The sequence below is a fragment of the Plectropomus leopardus genome, chromosome 13 (genome assembly GCF_008729295.1).
Source record: "Plectropomus leopardus isolate mb chromosome 13, YSFRI_Pleo_2.0, whole genome shotgun sequence".
In the NCBI taxonomy this organism is placed as follows: Eukaryota; Metazoa; Chordata; class Actinopteri; order Perciformes; family Serranidae; genus Plectropomus; species Plectropomus leopardus.
Genome location: NC_056475.1, coordinates 10,245,622 through 10,263,992, shown reverse-complemented (window position 1 = coordinate 10,263,992; position 18,371 = coordinate 10,245,622). Strand labels below are relative to the sequence as shown.

Sequence of the window (18,371 nt, the reverse complement as noted above, 5' to 3'; positions counted from 1 at the left end):
GTGATTATAATAATAATGAGCATAGGAAGCACAGTGAAACAACTTTCATCTTTGTAAAATGTCAAAGTTTAATGAGTGAGGTTGATTACCACTTATCTGTTGCAAGCTGACACTAAAGCGCATCCCACTGCAGTTCCACTAACAGCCACTAGAAGGCAGCTCCAAAACCAACATTTCTGGCTGTGTCACTTTCTTCGAGAATTATCTTAATCCCTCAACAAAAAGACGGTCACTCTTTATACTCCACATAAATTTATGCTTTTATGAGTAAATTGAACAAGATTGATATGAACTCGAAGCAATGCGGCTTACAGGAATACGTAACCCACAAAATAATAATTTGTACATCAATTACTCACCCTGTGTTATGATGAATAATAACTCTAGGGTAAAAGAAGAATCCAAAAATGGGGGAAATTCTTGGCGAATTTGAGTAAAAGGGAGGCGCAGATGGTTGATGGTCATGTCCATGCATCAGATTGACTGTAGACAAATAACTCGTACCACTTTTTATTAGAAAAATGCACCTTTATTTCCCATATGAAACAAACAGCAGTGATTTATTTAGCAACATTAGAAAGCTATTTTAAAAAAGGCTGAAACATTACTGCGGTTAGCAGGTTCAAGTAATAAAATTTCATCATCACATTACTCTCCTCTTCCTCTCTCTCTGTTCTTGTCCACCTCTGTGTGACTCATTTCTATCTTTGTGATACAACACAATTAGATTTTTTAGGGTAACTGAAATGGTCAAAGCTTGAAGCAACAAACTGTAATTTAAGCTGCACTGTTGCATCAACACCAATGTCGATGCTGTAAATTTTGCTGCACAAAAAGTCGTGCTGTTTGTCACTGCAGCAGGAAGTTGGACAGCGCATCAAACACTTCAATACAGCCAAAAAAAAAAAACCCCAACAGATGTAAAAGTACTTTGAGCTTGACAGCATTGTGCAAAAGTAGCTGACAGAAAAAGCTGCTTCCTCTTCCCTAAAAACAGAAGACGATTGGTCAACGGCTGCTTTGTGTATGTGTGTATATGCATATATATATATATATATATATATATATATATATATATATCAAAGAGTGCAAAAACACATGAAAACACCACATTTAGTTTCCAGTAATCCTCCTAATGTAATATCAGCTGATATACATATTTCTGTTTTAATGCCCTTGACTGTCTCTATCATCTTAGCTGCTAAGATTGTTAAAAAAAAGTGATTTGTAATTACAAAACAGCTGACCAAGAACTTAAAGTTTTAATTTGTATGATATAAATCCAAACGTATGAATACTTTATTTTACACTGATTGAGTTAGCATCCGTTTTTTTAGCATCTTAAATCTGTTTTATAGGTTTTTTTGTGGAGCTTCAGTTTCAACTCAACCACATTAAGGATCAGAGAAGTGATCATGTAAACAGTTGACAGCAATGTTAAACGCAAACTAAGTGATGGATTAAAAAAAACGTTTTAAATTGAACAAGAGGCAAAAAGATCTTTTTTTTTAAAAAAATCTGCATTACTCATATCAACAACAAAAACACTTGGGGGATTGGGAGAGGATCCAAATCACAGGGTGAAACAAACAAATTATTTTTCACTTTTGTTAATATTGTGAGACAGGGCATTTGGACTTTGTGTAGGTCTGCATGCTCTGAGTGCCCCTCTGCTTATGATTATTTAAAATTTAGTCTCACTTATTTGCTGAAGAGGTGACTGTGCTGCATTTCCCTGACATCACCTGTCAATCACACACTGGGCTGTCATGCTGATTGGCTTAAAGGTGCCCTGGGGAGTTCTTGTAAACAAATTAAAGTTTAAAGTCAGTATTACTCAACAAGACATACTTTGTGAATTTTCGAGGCATGTTAAATATATTTCCTTCCTCATTTAACGTTTTTAAATCCTGTGTTGTTTGCATCCATGTTTACAAGCTGCAGTCTTCTTCTTTCCTGATTTTTTTGGCACTCAAAGAAAAAAGCTCCGTTACGCTACTCGAGGTCTAAGACTCCACGGGGAACCGTTATGTTTCAGAAACATTACAAAGGTTGTTACAGCAAACTGAAAAGGTAACTGAAGTCTGATTCATTGTTTAGTTGTGCAAGAGGAAAACTTAAATATCATATTAACAAATTTAGCTGAATGAGAATACTGCCGGCTTTAAAAACAGAATAAGTCTTGCGTTTCACCTGCATCTTCTCTACTCTATTCAACTTCCTCCTCTTCATCCTCGCTCTCCCCGTCGCTGTCCTCTAACAGCCGGGACTGGAGAGCAAGTCGCTGTGCCACCGCTGTTACCATGGCAGCGCCCTTCCCACTACCATCCTCAGAAACAAGGAAGGTGATGTCACAATCAGGGGCGAGGAGGCGCACCATCTCCTGGAGATCAATGCTGAAACTGCGGGAGGAGAGACAAGAGAGAAAATACAGGAGAGACAAGAGTGAGGAAAGAAAAAATAAATATATGACAAGCAGAATTTATTGCAAACTGTTGTTGATATGAGAAAATGTTTTAAATGCTGCAGAAATTAATCTTTAGATACATGAAAGGAAATAACTGAAAGAAAGAGAAGTGACTTTTAAACAGTAATCATGGTATTTTCCTTCAACACGCACAAAGACAGGAAGTGTGTGAATGTGTCAACACTCAGCGCTGCCTCCTGTCTGTTCCCTCACACACACACACACACACACACACACACACACACACACACACACACACAAAAATAAAAATGATTTCATATCTCCACAAAATTGAGAAAGAAAGAAAAAAAGAGGAAAAAAAACAACAACTTCCTCCTCCTGTTTCTGTGGTAGTTTGACTTTGTAGTAACCGACAAAATAAAAAACGATGGACGCTGTTCTAAACATTTACTGATAAATTTGTGAACAGTCCTGTTTTACTTCACACTTCTCCTTTTTTCAGTTACAGGAGAGTTTGCAAACAAGCCAAGAGGGTCATTTTTCAGAAAAAATATGACGTGTTAAAAAATGTTGGTGTTTAGCAGCGAGCTGTTCAATATATCAACAAATGAAGGGTCCCTGAATGCATCAAGATTTTCAACAAAAGTCAAACCTGTTTACTGAAGAACAATTTCTCCCCACATCTTTAATCTACCAGAGGTCAACAAATCAAAGGTTAAGGAAAAAAAAAATCCTAATTTTGACGGTTTTTGTTCTTCCAAGCGCACATTTTAAACTGGTGACAGCCGTATGTAAACATTAATGGTTTACAACACACTATAATCAATGTGTCTACAGGTATTAGACACTTAAATATTATGCAGCATACATGTGGCCTCGTGCAGAGGCAGGTTTAATGTAGGAATATGGCTATTAGAGTGAGTTAGGTCAATCATCCTGCCAGCAGGTAAGTGCAAGTATTAAGTGAAACTGCAGCATTAGGTCCACTGGTCAGTTTACAGATTTGCAAAATCAGAAATGTGAACAGTCAGCAGGAGAGCTTGACTCATTTTAACAAAATAAATTTTGTTTTTGTACTATTTTAAACAGTTTGATTTCATTTGACTCATTGCAGTTCTGAAATGTTTTAGCCCTGGCTCAACCATATAAAGCACTCTGTAAAAATAAAGTCTGTAACATGCTTTTGAAAAGTGCTGTATAAATAAAAGTTTGATATTGTCATAAATAATGGAAGTTAAAGTAAAGTGCAACCAAACACATCATTTGTCATTAAACCTTTGTCCTTGACACTACTTTCTCATGGCGTCTGTTTATTGTCTTACTTGGGGTGTTTTCTGTAGACCGTCCCATCCACCCCCACGGTGGTCTTCAGATGGTCCAGACCGCGGTTTACACGGATACGGTTGGCAATGGTTGCCAGGGCAGCGGCGCACAGACTGGCAGAGCGTGTGGAGATGGTGTCGCAGATCAGACGCACCACGCGGGAGTCGACAGAGTCCCAGTTCAGACCCAACTTAGTCAGAATATTCTGGGAGTTTTTCAGACCACCGTCCTCCCTGAAACAGAGACAAAGACAGGAAGTGAGGACAGACATATGTCTGTGTTCAAGTTTGCTGTCTCTTGTAGAGAACTCTAATGTCTATTATAACCTGTCTCTAATAAACGCCTGGTACTGTCTTAAAGTGAAGTGAAGAAAAGCCTCGTCAACTATATTTCAAGAACTGCTGCCTGATAATGTTACTAAAGCCAAAACAAATGACAGAAACTTTAAATATCAGAATTTTCTTTTGAAGAAAATACAGAATTGGATTACTTTTCAGTACCAGATCTGAAAGTTTACCGCTCCAGACAACAGTATTGAAAGAAAAGACTTTTAATTTAAGAAGATTTATCAAACACTCACTCCTCCATCGCAGACATGAACTTTGTCTCAAATGCGCCCGGAGTCAGCAGCGCCTCAGATGCCTGTCCCTTGAACAGCACCTTCTCTTCTGTGAGCCTCACCAGCAGCAGCCGAACAATTTCTCCCAAATACATACCGCTGATCATCTTCTCAAAGCTACACAAGAAGACAACATAAAATCTGGGTGACAAACAGTAGAAATCAATCTCTGACAACTGACTGCAGTCGTCGTCTTGTTTAAAAAACATAAGCACTTACCTTTCAGAGAAAATGTGTAAAAAAGGAACCGATAGGCCTATGTGTTAAGTTACTTTTTGAACATGCAGTCAAGAATAACCACTGAAATGTATCATATCAGACAACCAATCAGCTGCCACGGACAGTGATTGATTACAGATTAATCTTTTGTGTTAGTTGATTGTTTAGTCTACAAGAGGTTTTCTACAAGACTCAATTTAAAGAAAAGAAGCAAAACCTCTCATGATAGAAGCTGTAAACAGCCAATGTAAAACAGTCTGTCTATTTTTTTTAAATAGTGTGACATTTTCCAAAGAGCAACTAATCACTTCAGTGTTTTCCAAAGGACCTGCTGTACATACGTGTGGACGCCAGGGTTGATGGATGTCTCGTCCACCACCACGTCAAACTCCGTCTGGATGTCTTTCAGGGAGCCGTCATCTCCGAAGCCGCCCCATTCTGTGTTGATGCACATCCTCCCATCCTCGCCTTCCACACGCTTCACGTTCTTCATCTCCTCCATGTAGCAGGCGTTGGTTCCCGTACCTGTTAAGTCATTCATTTATTTATTATATTTTGTATTATTAATCTGAATCTGCAAAGTAACTAAGGCAGAAGTAGAAGTAGAGGCAGAAGTAGAAAGTAGTTATAACAGCTGCTCGTACGCTAACTCAGAAAAAAAATGCACAATGATCAAACCTTCCTGCTTGTTTTCCACCACCTTTGTCCTTTCATCTCAGTCTCTCCAACAAACAAACACACACACACACACACACACACACACACACACACACACACACACACACACACAGGTGTGGTGTATTCATTTCCTAAGGGAGAACTACCGTTTGCCTCATATTCCAGCAGGCTTTCAAATCAAACCAATTAGAGTAGAAGAGAGGAGGCGTTTCACTGCTAAAACACGGCCCTCATTATATTTAATGTGATCAAGCTGTTGAGCAGCCTCTCATGTTCACCAGGTAAAACACATTATGTCTGAGAGGTGACAAATAACATGCTCTGTGAGTCTTAGTAACACCTGAGAGGACGATGTTTTCCACAATGAGCTTTTAGAGTGAAGAACAGCCTCCAATATCAGTTACTGTACCTGCAAGACACAGGTATCTACAGTGTACTGAAGTCACTATAAACATGTCTCACATGCCTCTTCTTTTCTGTCCTTCTATGTTCAGTTTACAGTGACAGACAAAGTCTACATTTAAGTATATATATTTTATATCATAATTTATTTTTATTAGGTTCGTTAGGTTATTAGGTTCTTCGCAATAACATGTGCTTCCAATTTCTGTTTACAGAACCACTTTTCGTAAGCTGAACAAACAAAAACAAAACACAAAAGCAGCTGTAACAACCTTAAATATACAATAAAGTAAAAAACAAACAAACAATAAAAGAAAAACAAAACAAACACACACACACATACACCATCAGGCAAAAATTACAAATTACTCTGACATGCTGTAGACAGTTCTACTTATTGATAAAATATATTTCAAAGTATTATATTTTTAATTTATATATATATTTCATTTCATATCTATATTTTACAGTATATTTTGATGCTTATGTCAATATATATTTTATGGTAGGAGGATTTTGTAAGAAGGACTTTTATCTGTAGAGTACTTCAGAGTATTTATTTCAATGTAGAATTGTGACTTGTACTTGAAGGTGCAGCCTGTAATTGTAATTTAATACACATGTTGTTAAATTTAGCAAATATTTCCTGACGGTCTGCTCTATGTCTGACAAAATCTGGTGTTTATATGAAGCTCTGCTTCTGTAAATGTGAAACAAACAAGTAACTCGGGAGGGAGCCACACAACACGATCATGCAGTGCCTGTGCACCGGACAGGGGAGAGGCCAAGGGCGTATGAAGAGAAAGGCAGTGAGAGCGAGAGGGACGGTAAACCACAGCTTCTGTAGGAGCTCTAACAGGAGGCGTGTATTTGTTGGGATGATCAAATATCTAAAATCTTTCTCCAGAATCACTGATTCCACCTTTAAGTAAGAGATCTGACTAGTTCTTCCCATATATGAAGTTAATATATGGTATATAAATAAATGATTACCGATGATCATGCCGATCTCGCAGCTCTGGTCTTTGTAGCCGCAGCTCATCATTGTGCCCACTGTGTCGTTCACCATGGCAACCGAACCTATATCATAGTCCTGCAGAGAGAGAAAGCGAGTGAGAGGGAGAGAGAGAGAGCGATAGACAGGTGTGTTTATGGCCCTCCTATTTATAATCTGTACACCAAATAACCTGCCTACACACACGCGTCGTGCTACATCCATCTCTTAAACTGCAGAGTTACACGTTTTTTGTTTTTTTTCAGAGTCTGAGCAAAGAAACAAAACAAACAAGAAAAGCTTCATTATGGATTGATCTGCTTTTTATTTCCCCCATTAATAGACTCATCTTACTCTGAATAGTGAGAAATGTTGCCATAACTACAGCCCCAAAAAACAGCTTCACAATGTTTGCTTTGTTCTACTAACTGTCCAAACAAAAACATTATTACTAATACATTACGATTTTTTTACATCATTAAAAGGGGAAAAAAAAGAATATCTGCACATTTGTGGAGCTGGAACCAGGCAATGCTTAGCTTGAAAAATGAATTAAACAAACTGATTAATTTACTAATAATTTCAGTTTTACTTTTGGGGGCAGTTTAATGAACAGTAATTCATATTTAAAAGGAATAGCTTGAATACAAAATCCTAATTTTCAAAGAGATGAAATATTTCAGATAATCAGTCAAAAGAGTGCAATATTTCTCTCTGAGATGTAGTGGAGGAGGAGGTGACCCTAGCACTAACACAAAAGACAAGTAAAGTGCAAGTACTTTGTACGTAAGTACAGTACTTTGATAAATGTACTCAATTACATTCCACCACTGGTTTACAACTATATAAAACAGAGAAAAACATCTAATCCGCACAACTGAGAAGCTGGATCCAGGCAATATTTAGCTTGACAATTTGTGATTCGATTATTAGAATAGTTGCAAGATAATTTTAATTAACTTGTCATTGAAGCTCTCAATGTGACAGTTCACTCTTGTGCTCATAATATTGCTTCAAATCTTTAGTTTTTCTTTAAATTCACTTTGTGAGCCTCAGTATTCAGACTGACCCCTTTCCTGTGAATGGCATCTTTCAGTAACTTCACAATGTCTTTGCCCTCCACGCCGGAGCAGTTGAAGCCTTTGGTCCAGCGGATCAGGACGCTCTGTGCAGAGATAACACTTAATGCGCACATTTAAAACAAAACACAAAAATGTTTTGACAGAATAAGCTGATTTTCCTCTATAAAAAAAAAACAACTACAGTTAACACTGATCCTCATGCACGAATATTTTTGTATTCTCATCCTGACAGTGATACCTTGTCGATTTCCAACTGTTCACAGGGGAAGGAGAAGGTGAAACCCAGGGGAAGAGTTTGTTCCTTCAGATTCTGAGAGGCAAGAAAATCACCCAGACAGGCGGCGATGTGGTCGAACAGCTGGACAGACAGAAAGACAGACACAATTTTAACTTTGACATCTAGAGCATCTTAAAACAGCATAAAGATGGAAAATATTCTTAACGTAGCAAAAGTAAAAATACTCATTATGCAGAATGGCCCAGAATGTTGACTGTGATCACTTAAATGTTTTCTCATTTTGTCTGAGTCACCTGTTCTCCAGTTCCCAGCATCATTTCCTGCGGGATGGCACAGATCTGACTGTCCATCTTCAGCACTTTCTGTTCCTCCTCCACCACACGCACATGAAGCACTCGGAAGTTCGTTCCACCAAGATCCAACGCCAGGAAGTCGCCTTTCTCTGCCCGGAGGAGCAACAGACTTGATCAAGGGATGCAGGTAGTATGTGCGTCTTTTATAGCTTTAAATATTAACTAAATAAAGTGCAAATTAGCACAGCATCAAGAATGTTCATGTTTGTTACATTAAGTAAATGATCAAATATCAGCAGTAATATGAACTTACCCGTTCCGTCCGGCGTGGCCCTGACGAAGGTAGGTAGCATCTTGACGGCGGCCCTGTGGTGAGTGTGTTTGCCGAGCCCTCGAATCAGATCTTTCCTCAGCCGAGCAGAAACCTCCCGCAGCTTCTCCAGAGACAGACAGAAATGCTCCAGGTACTCCTGAACCTGCAGAGAGAGAGAGAGAGAGAGAGACCCAAAAAATATGTTTCCCCTTTTTGTCTTTTGTCCACCAGATTTGTTTTCAGTGTGCTTTTGTAACATGTGTATGCAAACACTATTATACATAGATAAATACTGATACTGTTATATTTTTGTCGCAGACTGTGCACATTAAAGCAAACAAGACTCAATCCTGGTGAGGAAGCCAAACTATTGATACTACGACTAATAATGACAATAACAATAATAATACTTGAATTTACACAGCACTTTACAAACAAAGCTGCAAAGGGCAAGACTGATCTACGATAAAAAGGTTTCAGGACTGAAATAATTTGAATGAAATCGGAAATTTAAAAAAACAAATGGAAACAAATCAGATTTCTCATCCTAAATATTAATCCACAAGATGGCAGTGTTTACTTGAAATCTGCAGTATCAAACAACAGTCTTTGCACTGACAAACTTAACATAGTGTTTGAAGTTGAATACTTGATTCCTCTTCAAAAAGCGTTTCCTCCTGTGTATCCTGTGGGGTTATCTCTCACTGTTGAGTTCATTGTGTTCATGTTTAAGGTATCATTATCATCAGTTATGAAGTTATGCTGCACTTCAGGTCACACCTGAACAAAAGATAAACCATATGTTGTACTTCCAGTTATAAGACAGCACATGTTTTACCAGCAGGAGCCCTACTTGGTGATTAAAATTGTTAAAAAAAAAAAAACAAAGGAAAATCCTGAACAAAGAAAAGTGGCGGATTTGACCCGCCTGTTGCTTCTGTACGTCATGTTTCATGAAAGGACTCGACTCGTGACATGTCTGTGTCACTGAATGTGTAATAATATTCTCATAAACAGATAGATATGTTGCTGTTGTAATGTTAACCACAAGAAGATACTGATTTTTCTTTTGAGCCTTTTTAACCCTATATTTATTTTTTAATTGTTGGAAAATAAGCACCATTAAAAGTATGCTGTATTACCTACAAATAGTTCCTGTTTGCAGTCTAGCCATGGATTAATATTATTACTGGATTTCTCTGACACTTAAAAAAAAATTAAAAACAGGATGAACCTTACGCAAGGTCTGAAGCATCTTTCCTCTATGTTTTTTTTACATGGATTTATGGATGTTTTCAATCAACATCAGGAATAATGATATCCTTGGATAGCGTAGGTCATACTGAATTATACCAATATGTGTTTTATGTCTGTGTGTTCAGATTTGACTAAGATCTGGCTTTGAGAAAGAGTGTGATTTTTGACTCATACAGTAAAGCATTTGGGCAAATCCTCCCACTTTACATTAGAAGTCACTCACCCTTTCAACATATGACATCACCTGGCTGACAGACGTTACAACAGTCAGCAAATAAACAAAACATAAGTAATCTGATCCACAGATTTTACATATTCTAATTTTACATTTGGATATTGATCTACTGAAGGTGCAACCACCTAATTTATAACACAACCTGCAGTAACATCACATTTTTCAGTGATTTACTGTATAAGCCCAATAGAAATAAAAAACAAAACAATAAAAAGACATGTACAAGCCTACTGTTTATGTTTCTGTTAAATGAAATGTGAGTCTACAGGAAGAGACCTGGCTGGCACAACATGTTATGGTCCTCTAGAGAGGCTGACAACAATACTAATTTCTCTTCCTGTTTTCCACTTCCTTTAAAGCTGCACTTGGCAGCTGTAACGTACCAAGCTGCTTTTATATTTCTACATTATCACATCGCACTCTACAGTGTGGCGTACAGGTATGATCACACCTACAGAGCACTTCGTTTAACAATCTGCTGTGTTGCAACCTACTGTTACCGAGACAAACGCTGGTCCCCATTAGGTAAAGATTCTGGGGCGGCATATAGGACACATCATCCAGAAATGATGTGCAGCTTCCTGTCCGGTTTCTATGGACGGCTTTCGTTGTATTGCCTGTATTGGCACTCAAAACAAAGTGAACTTCCTTTTTGGATAATAAAGTCAACCTTGAAGTTGAGCACAAGAGGAGCTCCATTGGCTTTATAGTAACATTTTTTGAGGCTACAGAAAAGGGGACCATCTCACAAAGGCTTTTGGAGAAACAAACATGTCTGTTTTGGGCCATTTCTTTACTTAACTTATTGCACGGGGCCTATTTAACTGTAAAATGCTGTGACCTCTTTTCTGTGTGTGAAAATATTACTATTGATATTAAAGATGTATGTCAACTGTAACGTTACATTTGGGATCAATGGGTTTTTGAATGGGTTTTGGTAACAAGTCTGGAATAAGGACTGTGGTCAAGACTAGCTTAAGAGACTTTCATTTTTTATCCTACAACATAAAATACGCCAGTAAAATCACAAAGCTGAGCACTCTGGTGTTCTTGTACTTTGTTTTTCATGTTAATTTTTTTATCCGTGTCCTCATCAGGGACTGAACCAAACTAAACCCTCCAATATAAGCTGAGGTAATTTTATGGTTACTTTATTTGTACCAGTAGGTTGACACACCTAAAATAACACACCCTTAAAGCTGTGTGAGTGAGTTTGTTCAATGTGTCTACACAAGATGTGAGTTTGTGTGTTGCTATACATCCAAGTTTCAACATGGAGGCTCAGACTGGATCACAAACAGGACCAGTTTCGCCACTATCTGTCTGTGGTGTGGTGGTATCGTAGAGAATATTTTCCCTTGGCAGGCTGGTTGGTTTTTCTCACGTTTTTTATTGTAAGTCGCTGAAATAGATCAGACAAGTTTCAACAGTCCTGCTGCTGTCTGGGAAAAATCTGATTCCCTGGCAGAGTGGATCACGTTGAGATAATATATGTCATGGATACATTTGGGAAGAAATTTTGGGTAAAAAGCTTCATTCATCTGTCAGTTGGGTCAGGTATTGGCACATCTCATGGACAAACAAAGACATCTAAAATAGACCATTAAAGCTAATCTGATCAGCATATTCCTAATTAACCCTTTGCTTAGCCAAGCTCCCAAAAGTTTAGTATCACAAAGATTAGATTAGTATCACAAATTCAGTGTGTGACCAAATGTCTTCCCTTCTGTTCCTGCATTATGGTGTTGATTAATGGCCAGAAAAGTGTTTTTGCGGAAAATTATCGCAGTGAAACTGACCTTTGACCTTTTGGATATAAAATGTCATTAACTCACCATTTTATCCTATTAAAATTTGTGTGTAAACACTTTTGTGAAAATTAGTGTATGTAGTTGTGGCCAAAAACAATGTTTTGTGAGGTTGCAGTGACCTTTGACCACCAAACTCTAAACACTTCACGGTTGAGTCCATCTGGATGTTTGTGCCAAATTTGAGAATATTCACTGAAGGCTCTATTGAGTAATTACATTCACAAGAATGAGGCCAACGCAACGTCACAGTGACCTTGACTTTTGGCCAAAAATATCTAATTTGTTCATTGTTGAGTCCAAGTGAACATTGGTACCAAATTTGACACCTCAAGGTGTTCCTGAGATATTGTGTTTACAAGAATGGGACAGACAGAAACTGACAGACTACCTGAAAATATAATGATTCAGGCCATTGCTGTCGCTGTCACTGTCGCTACCACGAGGATTAAAAAAAAAGTAAGTGCTACTTAAAAATAGAGGTCAGTTTTTGAAGTTTCAATTCAAAAGAATAATGTCCTTTCATTCATCATTTTGTCCTTTTGTAATCTTCTGTTATTTTTAATATTCGATGTTTCTATTTTTTTGCATCTTGTTCTGTGTATTTGTCACCTACAGTATATGAAATGGACCATATAAATACAGTTTTAATATCATTACTATGATTGCACAAATAAAATAGCTCCATATAGTTTGTGTGATAGCCTTTGCATTAAACCTGGTCCCAGGTACAGGATCAGGATCAGGATCAGGATCAGGATCTGGAGTCTGTCTCTGCAGACACTAACAGTTAGTGTGGGATAAAACATATTGTGCACTCCTCCCCTCTTTGTCTCTCATAACTTACAGTACTTTTCCAGAGGCGTGTTTGTTCAGGCCTCGTCTTGCTCTTTCTATCTGCAGCATTAAACTTTTTCTTCACCCCCTTTTCTCATATGTTTATCATTCTTTCTTCGCCTCATGTCCTCACATGCTTACGTGACTGACTTCATTCCTCCATCAAGACTCTGATGGCTCCGACAGTCAAAAGGCTTTCTTTACATTCACTCGGGCCAGCCTACAACATATAGTAAATCTCTGCTAAAATGCACAGTAACATTGAAGCTGTGGTGGAAAAATACTCAGATCTGTCACTGAAGGTAGCAATACCACAGTGCAGAAATACTCTGTTAGCAGCAAAATGTATGAATTTTATGTAACTGGATTATATTATCATATACTGTGTCAGCACATAATTAAAACTGATTTATAAAGTATCATATTTAACAAACTGAGCATCTATTCTGTGTTATTTCTGATGCCCAAGGTAATTATAGCTGTAAGATAAATGTATTTGTGTAAAAATACTTTGTTTGCCTCCAAAATGTAGTGGATAGTAACATGAAAGTCCATTAAAATCAGAATCAGAATCACATTTATTGGCCAAGTTCAACAAATGAGGAACAAGGAATTTTTTCCGGGTTGGCAATGCTCACAGTACAGGGGAGGAAAAAAAAGTTAGGGATAAGAAAAATAGAAAAAAAGACAGACATAGACATGTAATTGTAAATCATTTTGTAAAAATCATTTTGTAAAAATGTAAAAATTTTGTAAATCAAATTGTAAAATCATATCTTTAGTACAGTACTTGAGCAAATGTACCTAGTTACTTTTCACCACTGCCTTCGTCAGTGAGAATTACTATTCAAATATAAAGTAAACATTATGCAGAATGGTTAATTTCTGAATGATAATATTTTATTGATGCATTAATGTGTGCATCATTTTAATATTACAGCTGGTAAAATTGGGAGTAATTTCAATCTATTTATATACCGCTGGGTATACACTGCAGGGATCATTAAAGTATTTTTGATGTACCAATATCATATTTTAAATGTTGATTATATTTTGTATTATGATTGAATAATGAATAAAGTTCCCCAATAATTGTAGTGAGGTAAAAAGTACAATATTAATAAATGAAGTGGAATATAAGTATTAAGTAGCAAAAAAAAAAGAAAAAAATCAAGTAAAGCACAAGCACATCAACTTTATATTTAAGTACAGTACTTGAGTATATGCAATTCATAGTTTATGGTTGACTAAGAGAAATCTGCAGGAGTTTTTCGGGAATAAAGAGGCGTTTTGGGTGTGACTCCTACATCTGTCCTCACATCTTTCAACTTGTGATCATAAAACTGAAAACTGGAAGTCATCTACTGTAAAATACATAAAGTTCCTTTCTTACAGTTCATCTGTCACTGAATGACCCTGTGACTGAACCTCCTACATGAATCAGACTGATACAGTCTCTGTGATTTCCTAACATCAGAATCCCCTCAGCAGCAGCAGCACTGACTTCCCAAAACAGGCTTCAAACTGTGAGTAACGAGACTTAAATCACAGAGATAGAATGTTATAAATGACACTAAAATAAACGTTTTACACAATCATACTGATGCAGTCACTTTGACAGTCAGTTTTCCATGTAACAATACTAAAAGATTAACTCTTTGACGACAACAGGTCTTCAATTTTGTTTCTTCACAAAAGTTTCATTTTTTGTATGAAATCACGTTTTCACATGTAGTTTTGTATTAAGACTGAATGCCAACACCTGTCTGCATTCTGATCCAAATTTTTGAATGTAATATTTGGACAGTGAAAAAAAACAACTCTACTGAGTCAAAGTCTTGAAATCAAAATCTAATCTAATCTTAAGTAAAAGTATAAAATTATGAGCAAAAAAATAAATAAATAAAATTATATGTATATATGTATATGTATATATATTTAAAGTATCAAAAGTAAACTACTCATTAGGGGGCAGAATGACATTAGACATCTAGTAAATTTCCACCATTGCCTTTAGTTGTAACATTTTACTTAAAAAAAAAATGTATGCATAAGTTTACATGATCGGATGTTTTACATAAAGCTAATTTTGGTACATCTTTGTGGAAAATAATTGCCCAATTTCAAAACTCACAAACTAAAGAGCTAATTTCCAGAAAGACGTGTTTACATTGCTCAAATAAAAACATTAAATGTTCAGCATTTTGGGATAAAATGTGCCCTTTTCATGGTGAATTCCATGCTGTGGTCTGGGCTAATATTGACAGTGGTTAGCCTGTTTGAAGAATTTAAACAAATTACAACAACAACAACAAATATATTTCCTGACACATACCTTACTGAGTGTATCTGGAGGGATGCCTTCGTAGAGGTTAGAAGTGTCTCCACTCATTTTGGCCTTCTTGGAAATGTGTGTGTCATTGCCACCGTTTTCCGCTGTGCTGCTCATCTAGAAAGTAAAGTTAAAAAGTCAGTTCACTCAAAAACAGAAATGTCTAATTCATACTGGCATAAAGCCACGCAGACAGCCTCAGATCTGCACTATTGAGACTTCTGCCATTGGCCTAATGAATTAATCTAGTTTGGAGAATGCAAGCAGCTACGTTCAGGTGTACTGAATATGCTAAATGCAAATCATCATGCTAACATGCTCACAATTACAATGCTAACGTGCTGGTGTTTAGCAGATTTACCATTTTCACCGGGTTAGGCTAGTGTGTTAGCATGCCAACATTTAGGCTACTAATTAGTACTAAACATAAAGTACATTCCAGGTGGAAAGGGAAGTTTTTAGTTTTGCAAAGTATTTTGTCATAAATAAAAGTATTGGGCAAATAAAAACTTTTACCTGATAATGGCGCTATGTTGAAAAAAAAAATAGAGGATGACCAACGTCAGTAGGATTCATCATCAATTACATGGTGATTAATACAATAGTTTTTGAGACATTTCAGTCTGGTTCAAAAGACAACCAACACTGACCTCCATAGAGAGCCTTATGCTGCTAGCCTGGATACAAATTCAGTCAATGCAGTCTGTAGAGACTCACTACTGTTATCCTGGCTAACACAATAAAATTGTACCAAAAGTAAAAATCCTAAAACTGCATGAAATTGTCTCAAACCACTCGTGTTTTTCACCTGTTTGCTCAAATAGTCATAGCTTGTTAATATAGATTTATATATATGTATATGGCTAAATTCATTATGGCTACTGCTTAGCATGTAGCATGTGTGCTGAGCTAATGATTAGCATATATAAATGAATTTCACTCTAAAACTTTAATGTGATGCTGTTTTTGTTGATGCTTAAAGATAAACAGGTATCCATTTCTGTGCTTAACTGCTAGAGAAAGTTGCAATTTTTAAGAAATATACTTTGTTAGCATTCAACAGTTAGCTGACAGTCAAACCTCATGAGAGGTTTAACTTGGCTGTTAAATGATGGCAACTGACTTGAGAGAGAGAGTTTATTAAGATTACAAACCCCAATTCCAGTGAAGTTGGGGCGTTGTGTAAAACGTAAATAAAAACAGAATACAAGGATTTGTAAATCATTGTATTCTGTTTTTATTTATGTTTTACGCAACGTCCTAACTTCTTTGGAATTGGGGTTTGTACATAAAAGAGATTACAACATGAGCTATGCTGCAACGATACAAGGCTATAAAGCCAAGTTCGGTGTGATGACGCTCTGTAGTCTCATTTAGCCACTTGTTAGCAACAACCTTTTTTAAGACACTTAAAGGCTTTAAAGGCTTCCTAAGTGTGGTATTAACTGAAAAATTTTATGTTGTAGGACAGAATGTGAAGGTCTCTTAAGATAGTGTTAACCACAGACCTCATTTTAGGCATTTAACCAAAAAAACTGTTCAAAAACCTGTTGACTTCAAGACAGCAGAACCTTGAGTGCTAAAATGCCAACTCTTTTCCAGGTTTCAAGGCTTATTCCTGCACTACTCTATTGGCACAAGATAATAAAACAGCATCTTATGAACTTTTGGGAATCTGTGGCTACTTCTCTCTTTTGCATGTCCCTCTGGCAGTCCAACGTATTTTACAACAAGTAATAATTCTTTCAATAAACGTATAAAACTGCATAAAGGGCGTAATATTTAAAGCAATACAGAGGTCCTAAGGAAGTATAGTCTGATGACTCTTTTTATAGATGCTGTCACTCTTATGATCTAAATGATCCTTAAATATTTGTTATGCTTTGGCAGCTGTGTTTGGACTCAGCTTTAATCAATATTGGCTTTGGAGCCTGAAACCAACAAGACTTCTTTTGTTTTCAACTGGGCTTGAACCTGCAGAGCTGAAATCTTTGTCATTGTTTTGACAAACTAACAAACATTATGTCATATTAGCCATGTGGACAGTAATGTTAATCAGTTCACCACTCGAGGTGGTCGAGGCTGAAATATCGAGGAAAATTGCCATGAAATTGGGTGCATGGTTTCAAGACGACAATTTGACGTTTCCTCTTTCATCACCAGCAGATCAACTTGTTTCATATTTTTACTTTTTACTACAAGGAGCTCTGAGCATCAAATACTTAATTTCCTGCATTCTACTAGATTTTTCTGCATTAATTTGTGCCTTTTCTCTGGCTTTTATGGTGCAAATGTCTTTAATTTTGTCAAAATAAAAGTCCTCTGCTACTTTCATGTTTTTCTTAAGGGTAGACAAACACACATCACACATTCTAGATATTGAAGGGAAAGTGTCCGCTGCGTTTTACAAACACATGATTAGTGTATCAACTTTAAAGAGCTGCTTAATACAGAAATAATAGTGATACAAAATTTGTTAATCTAACATTGGTAGGGGCCATTCTTCTGTTTAACCCTTTAATACCTGGACCGACATTAGTTTCCCTGGGCTGCGTTCACATGCTTTTCACTAATTTTTAAACCACTGAAACCTGAGAAAATTTGCTAAATTTCTGGATAAAACATTATAAGCAACTTAGAAAGAAATTTCCTGCAAACTGCAAAAAAAAAAAAAAAAAAGGGAATAATGTCCAGACAACTACATTTATAATTCTCTTAATTAAATAGTTTAAATCAAGAAAAAAGAAAAAAAAATCATAATATTTTTGGCACTTTCTTGGGGTCACTTTGTTGGCTTTTCCCCTTATTTTCACATAGCTTTAAACTTTTTTTTGCTATTTTTTTGGGCCATTTCTTGTAAGGTGCTCATTGCCCTCTTCCCATGTTTTTGAGAGAGATTAAGCCAGTTACCTCAGGTTTCAAGGGGTTAACTTACTTTAAGTTCATGATGTTGCAAATACTTAAGTAAATGATTAAGTAGAACTTAATAAATATACTTGTTCAAGCACTGCTTGGGTCACTAAACCACTGAATGCGTCCTGAAGAAGTAACACAAAGGTTTTGACATCTGTGATGTCAAAGGAGGGTCCTGCAGATGTCAACACTCTGGAGTTAGTTTATGTTTTGTTTTTGGGCGGAGTCCCCCTTTAGGCTCATATTATAGGAAAGACTGTTGCTCTTTAAATCCCATGCTTAAGTTTACTTCAAGCAATATGCTGATTTCTGCCTCATAGGGGAGGTTATTTGAACAAAGGGGATCTCATTGCACATGGATATCTGTCACTATCCCTGTTAGCATGAATGAAAACCTGTA

The 18,371-nt window shown here is 36.8% G+C and overlaps 2 protein-coding genes across 6 annotated transcripts in view; both read right to left on the bottom strand.

Annotated features, from left to right (window-relative positions):
* Window positions 1-2,209: 2,209 nt before the first annotated feature.
* LOC121952734 (hexokinase-2-like) lies at window positions 2,210-15,118 on the bottom strand. The gene is made up of 10 exons (XM_042499549.1): window positions 15,062-15,118; window positions 8,590-8,752; window positions 8,277-8,425; window positions 7,984-8,103; window positions 7,733-7,828; window positions 6,663-6,762; window positions 4,931-5,114; window positions 4,332-4,487; window positions 3,751-3,984; window positions 2,210-2,402 (listed from the first exon to the last, which is right to left on the bottom strand). The coding sequence occupies exons 1-10, from the start codon at window positions 15,116-15,118 to the stop codon at window positions 2,210-2,212; spliced, it is 1,452 nt and encodes a 483-aa protein (XP_042355483.1).
* The window catches only part of uimc1 (ubiquitin interaction motif containing 1), a 29,345-nt gene continuing 19,639 nt past the window's right edge, over window positions 8,666-18,371 (bottom strand). For 4 of the 5 annotated variants that reach the window (XM_042498698.1, XM_042498703.1, XM_042498701.1 and 1 more), the window contains exons 26-27: window positions 15,062-15,175; window positions 8,666-8,752 (exon numbers count right to left, since the gene is read on the bottom strand). The gene's annotated coding sequence lies outside the window, so the exon portion shown is untranslated. Of the gene's footprint in view, window positions 8,753-15,061; window positions 15,176-15,574; window positions 15,587-18,371 lie in introns of all 5 variants that reach the window. The other variant, XM_042498699.1, reaches the window with a different exon arrangement.

What these genes read in the sequence shown, in the direction of transcription:
- LOC121952734 (XM_042499549.1), bottom strand. Translation starts at nt 15,118, where the DNA reads ATGAGTGGAGACACTTCTAACCTCTACGAAGGCATCCCTCCAGATACA. An exon ending in TGCTGGGAACTGGAGAACAG is followed by an intron (nt 8,104 to 8,276) that starts GTGACTCAGACA and finishes CTGTCTGTCCAG; the next exon opens with CTGTTCGACCACATCGCCGC. An exon ending in AACAGTTGGAAATCGACAAG is followed by an intron (nt 7,829 to 7,983) that starts GTATCACTGTCA and finishes ATCTCTGCACAG; the next exon opens with AGCGTCCTGATCCGCTGGAC.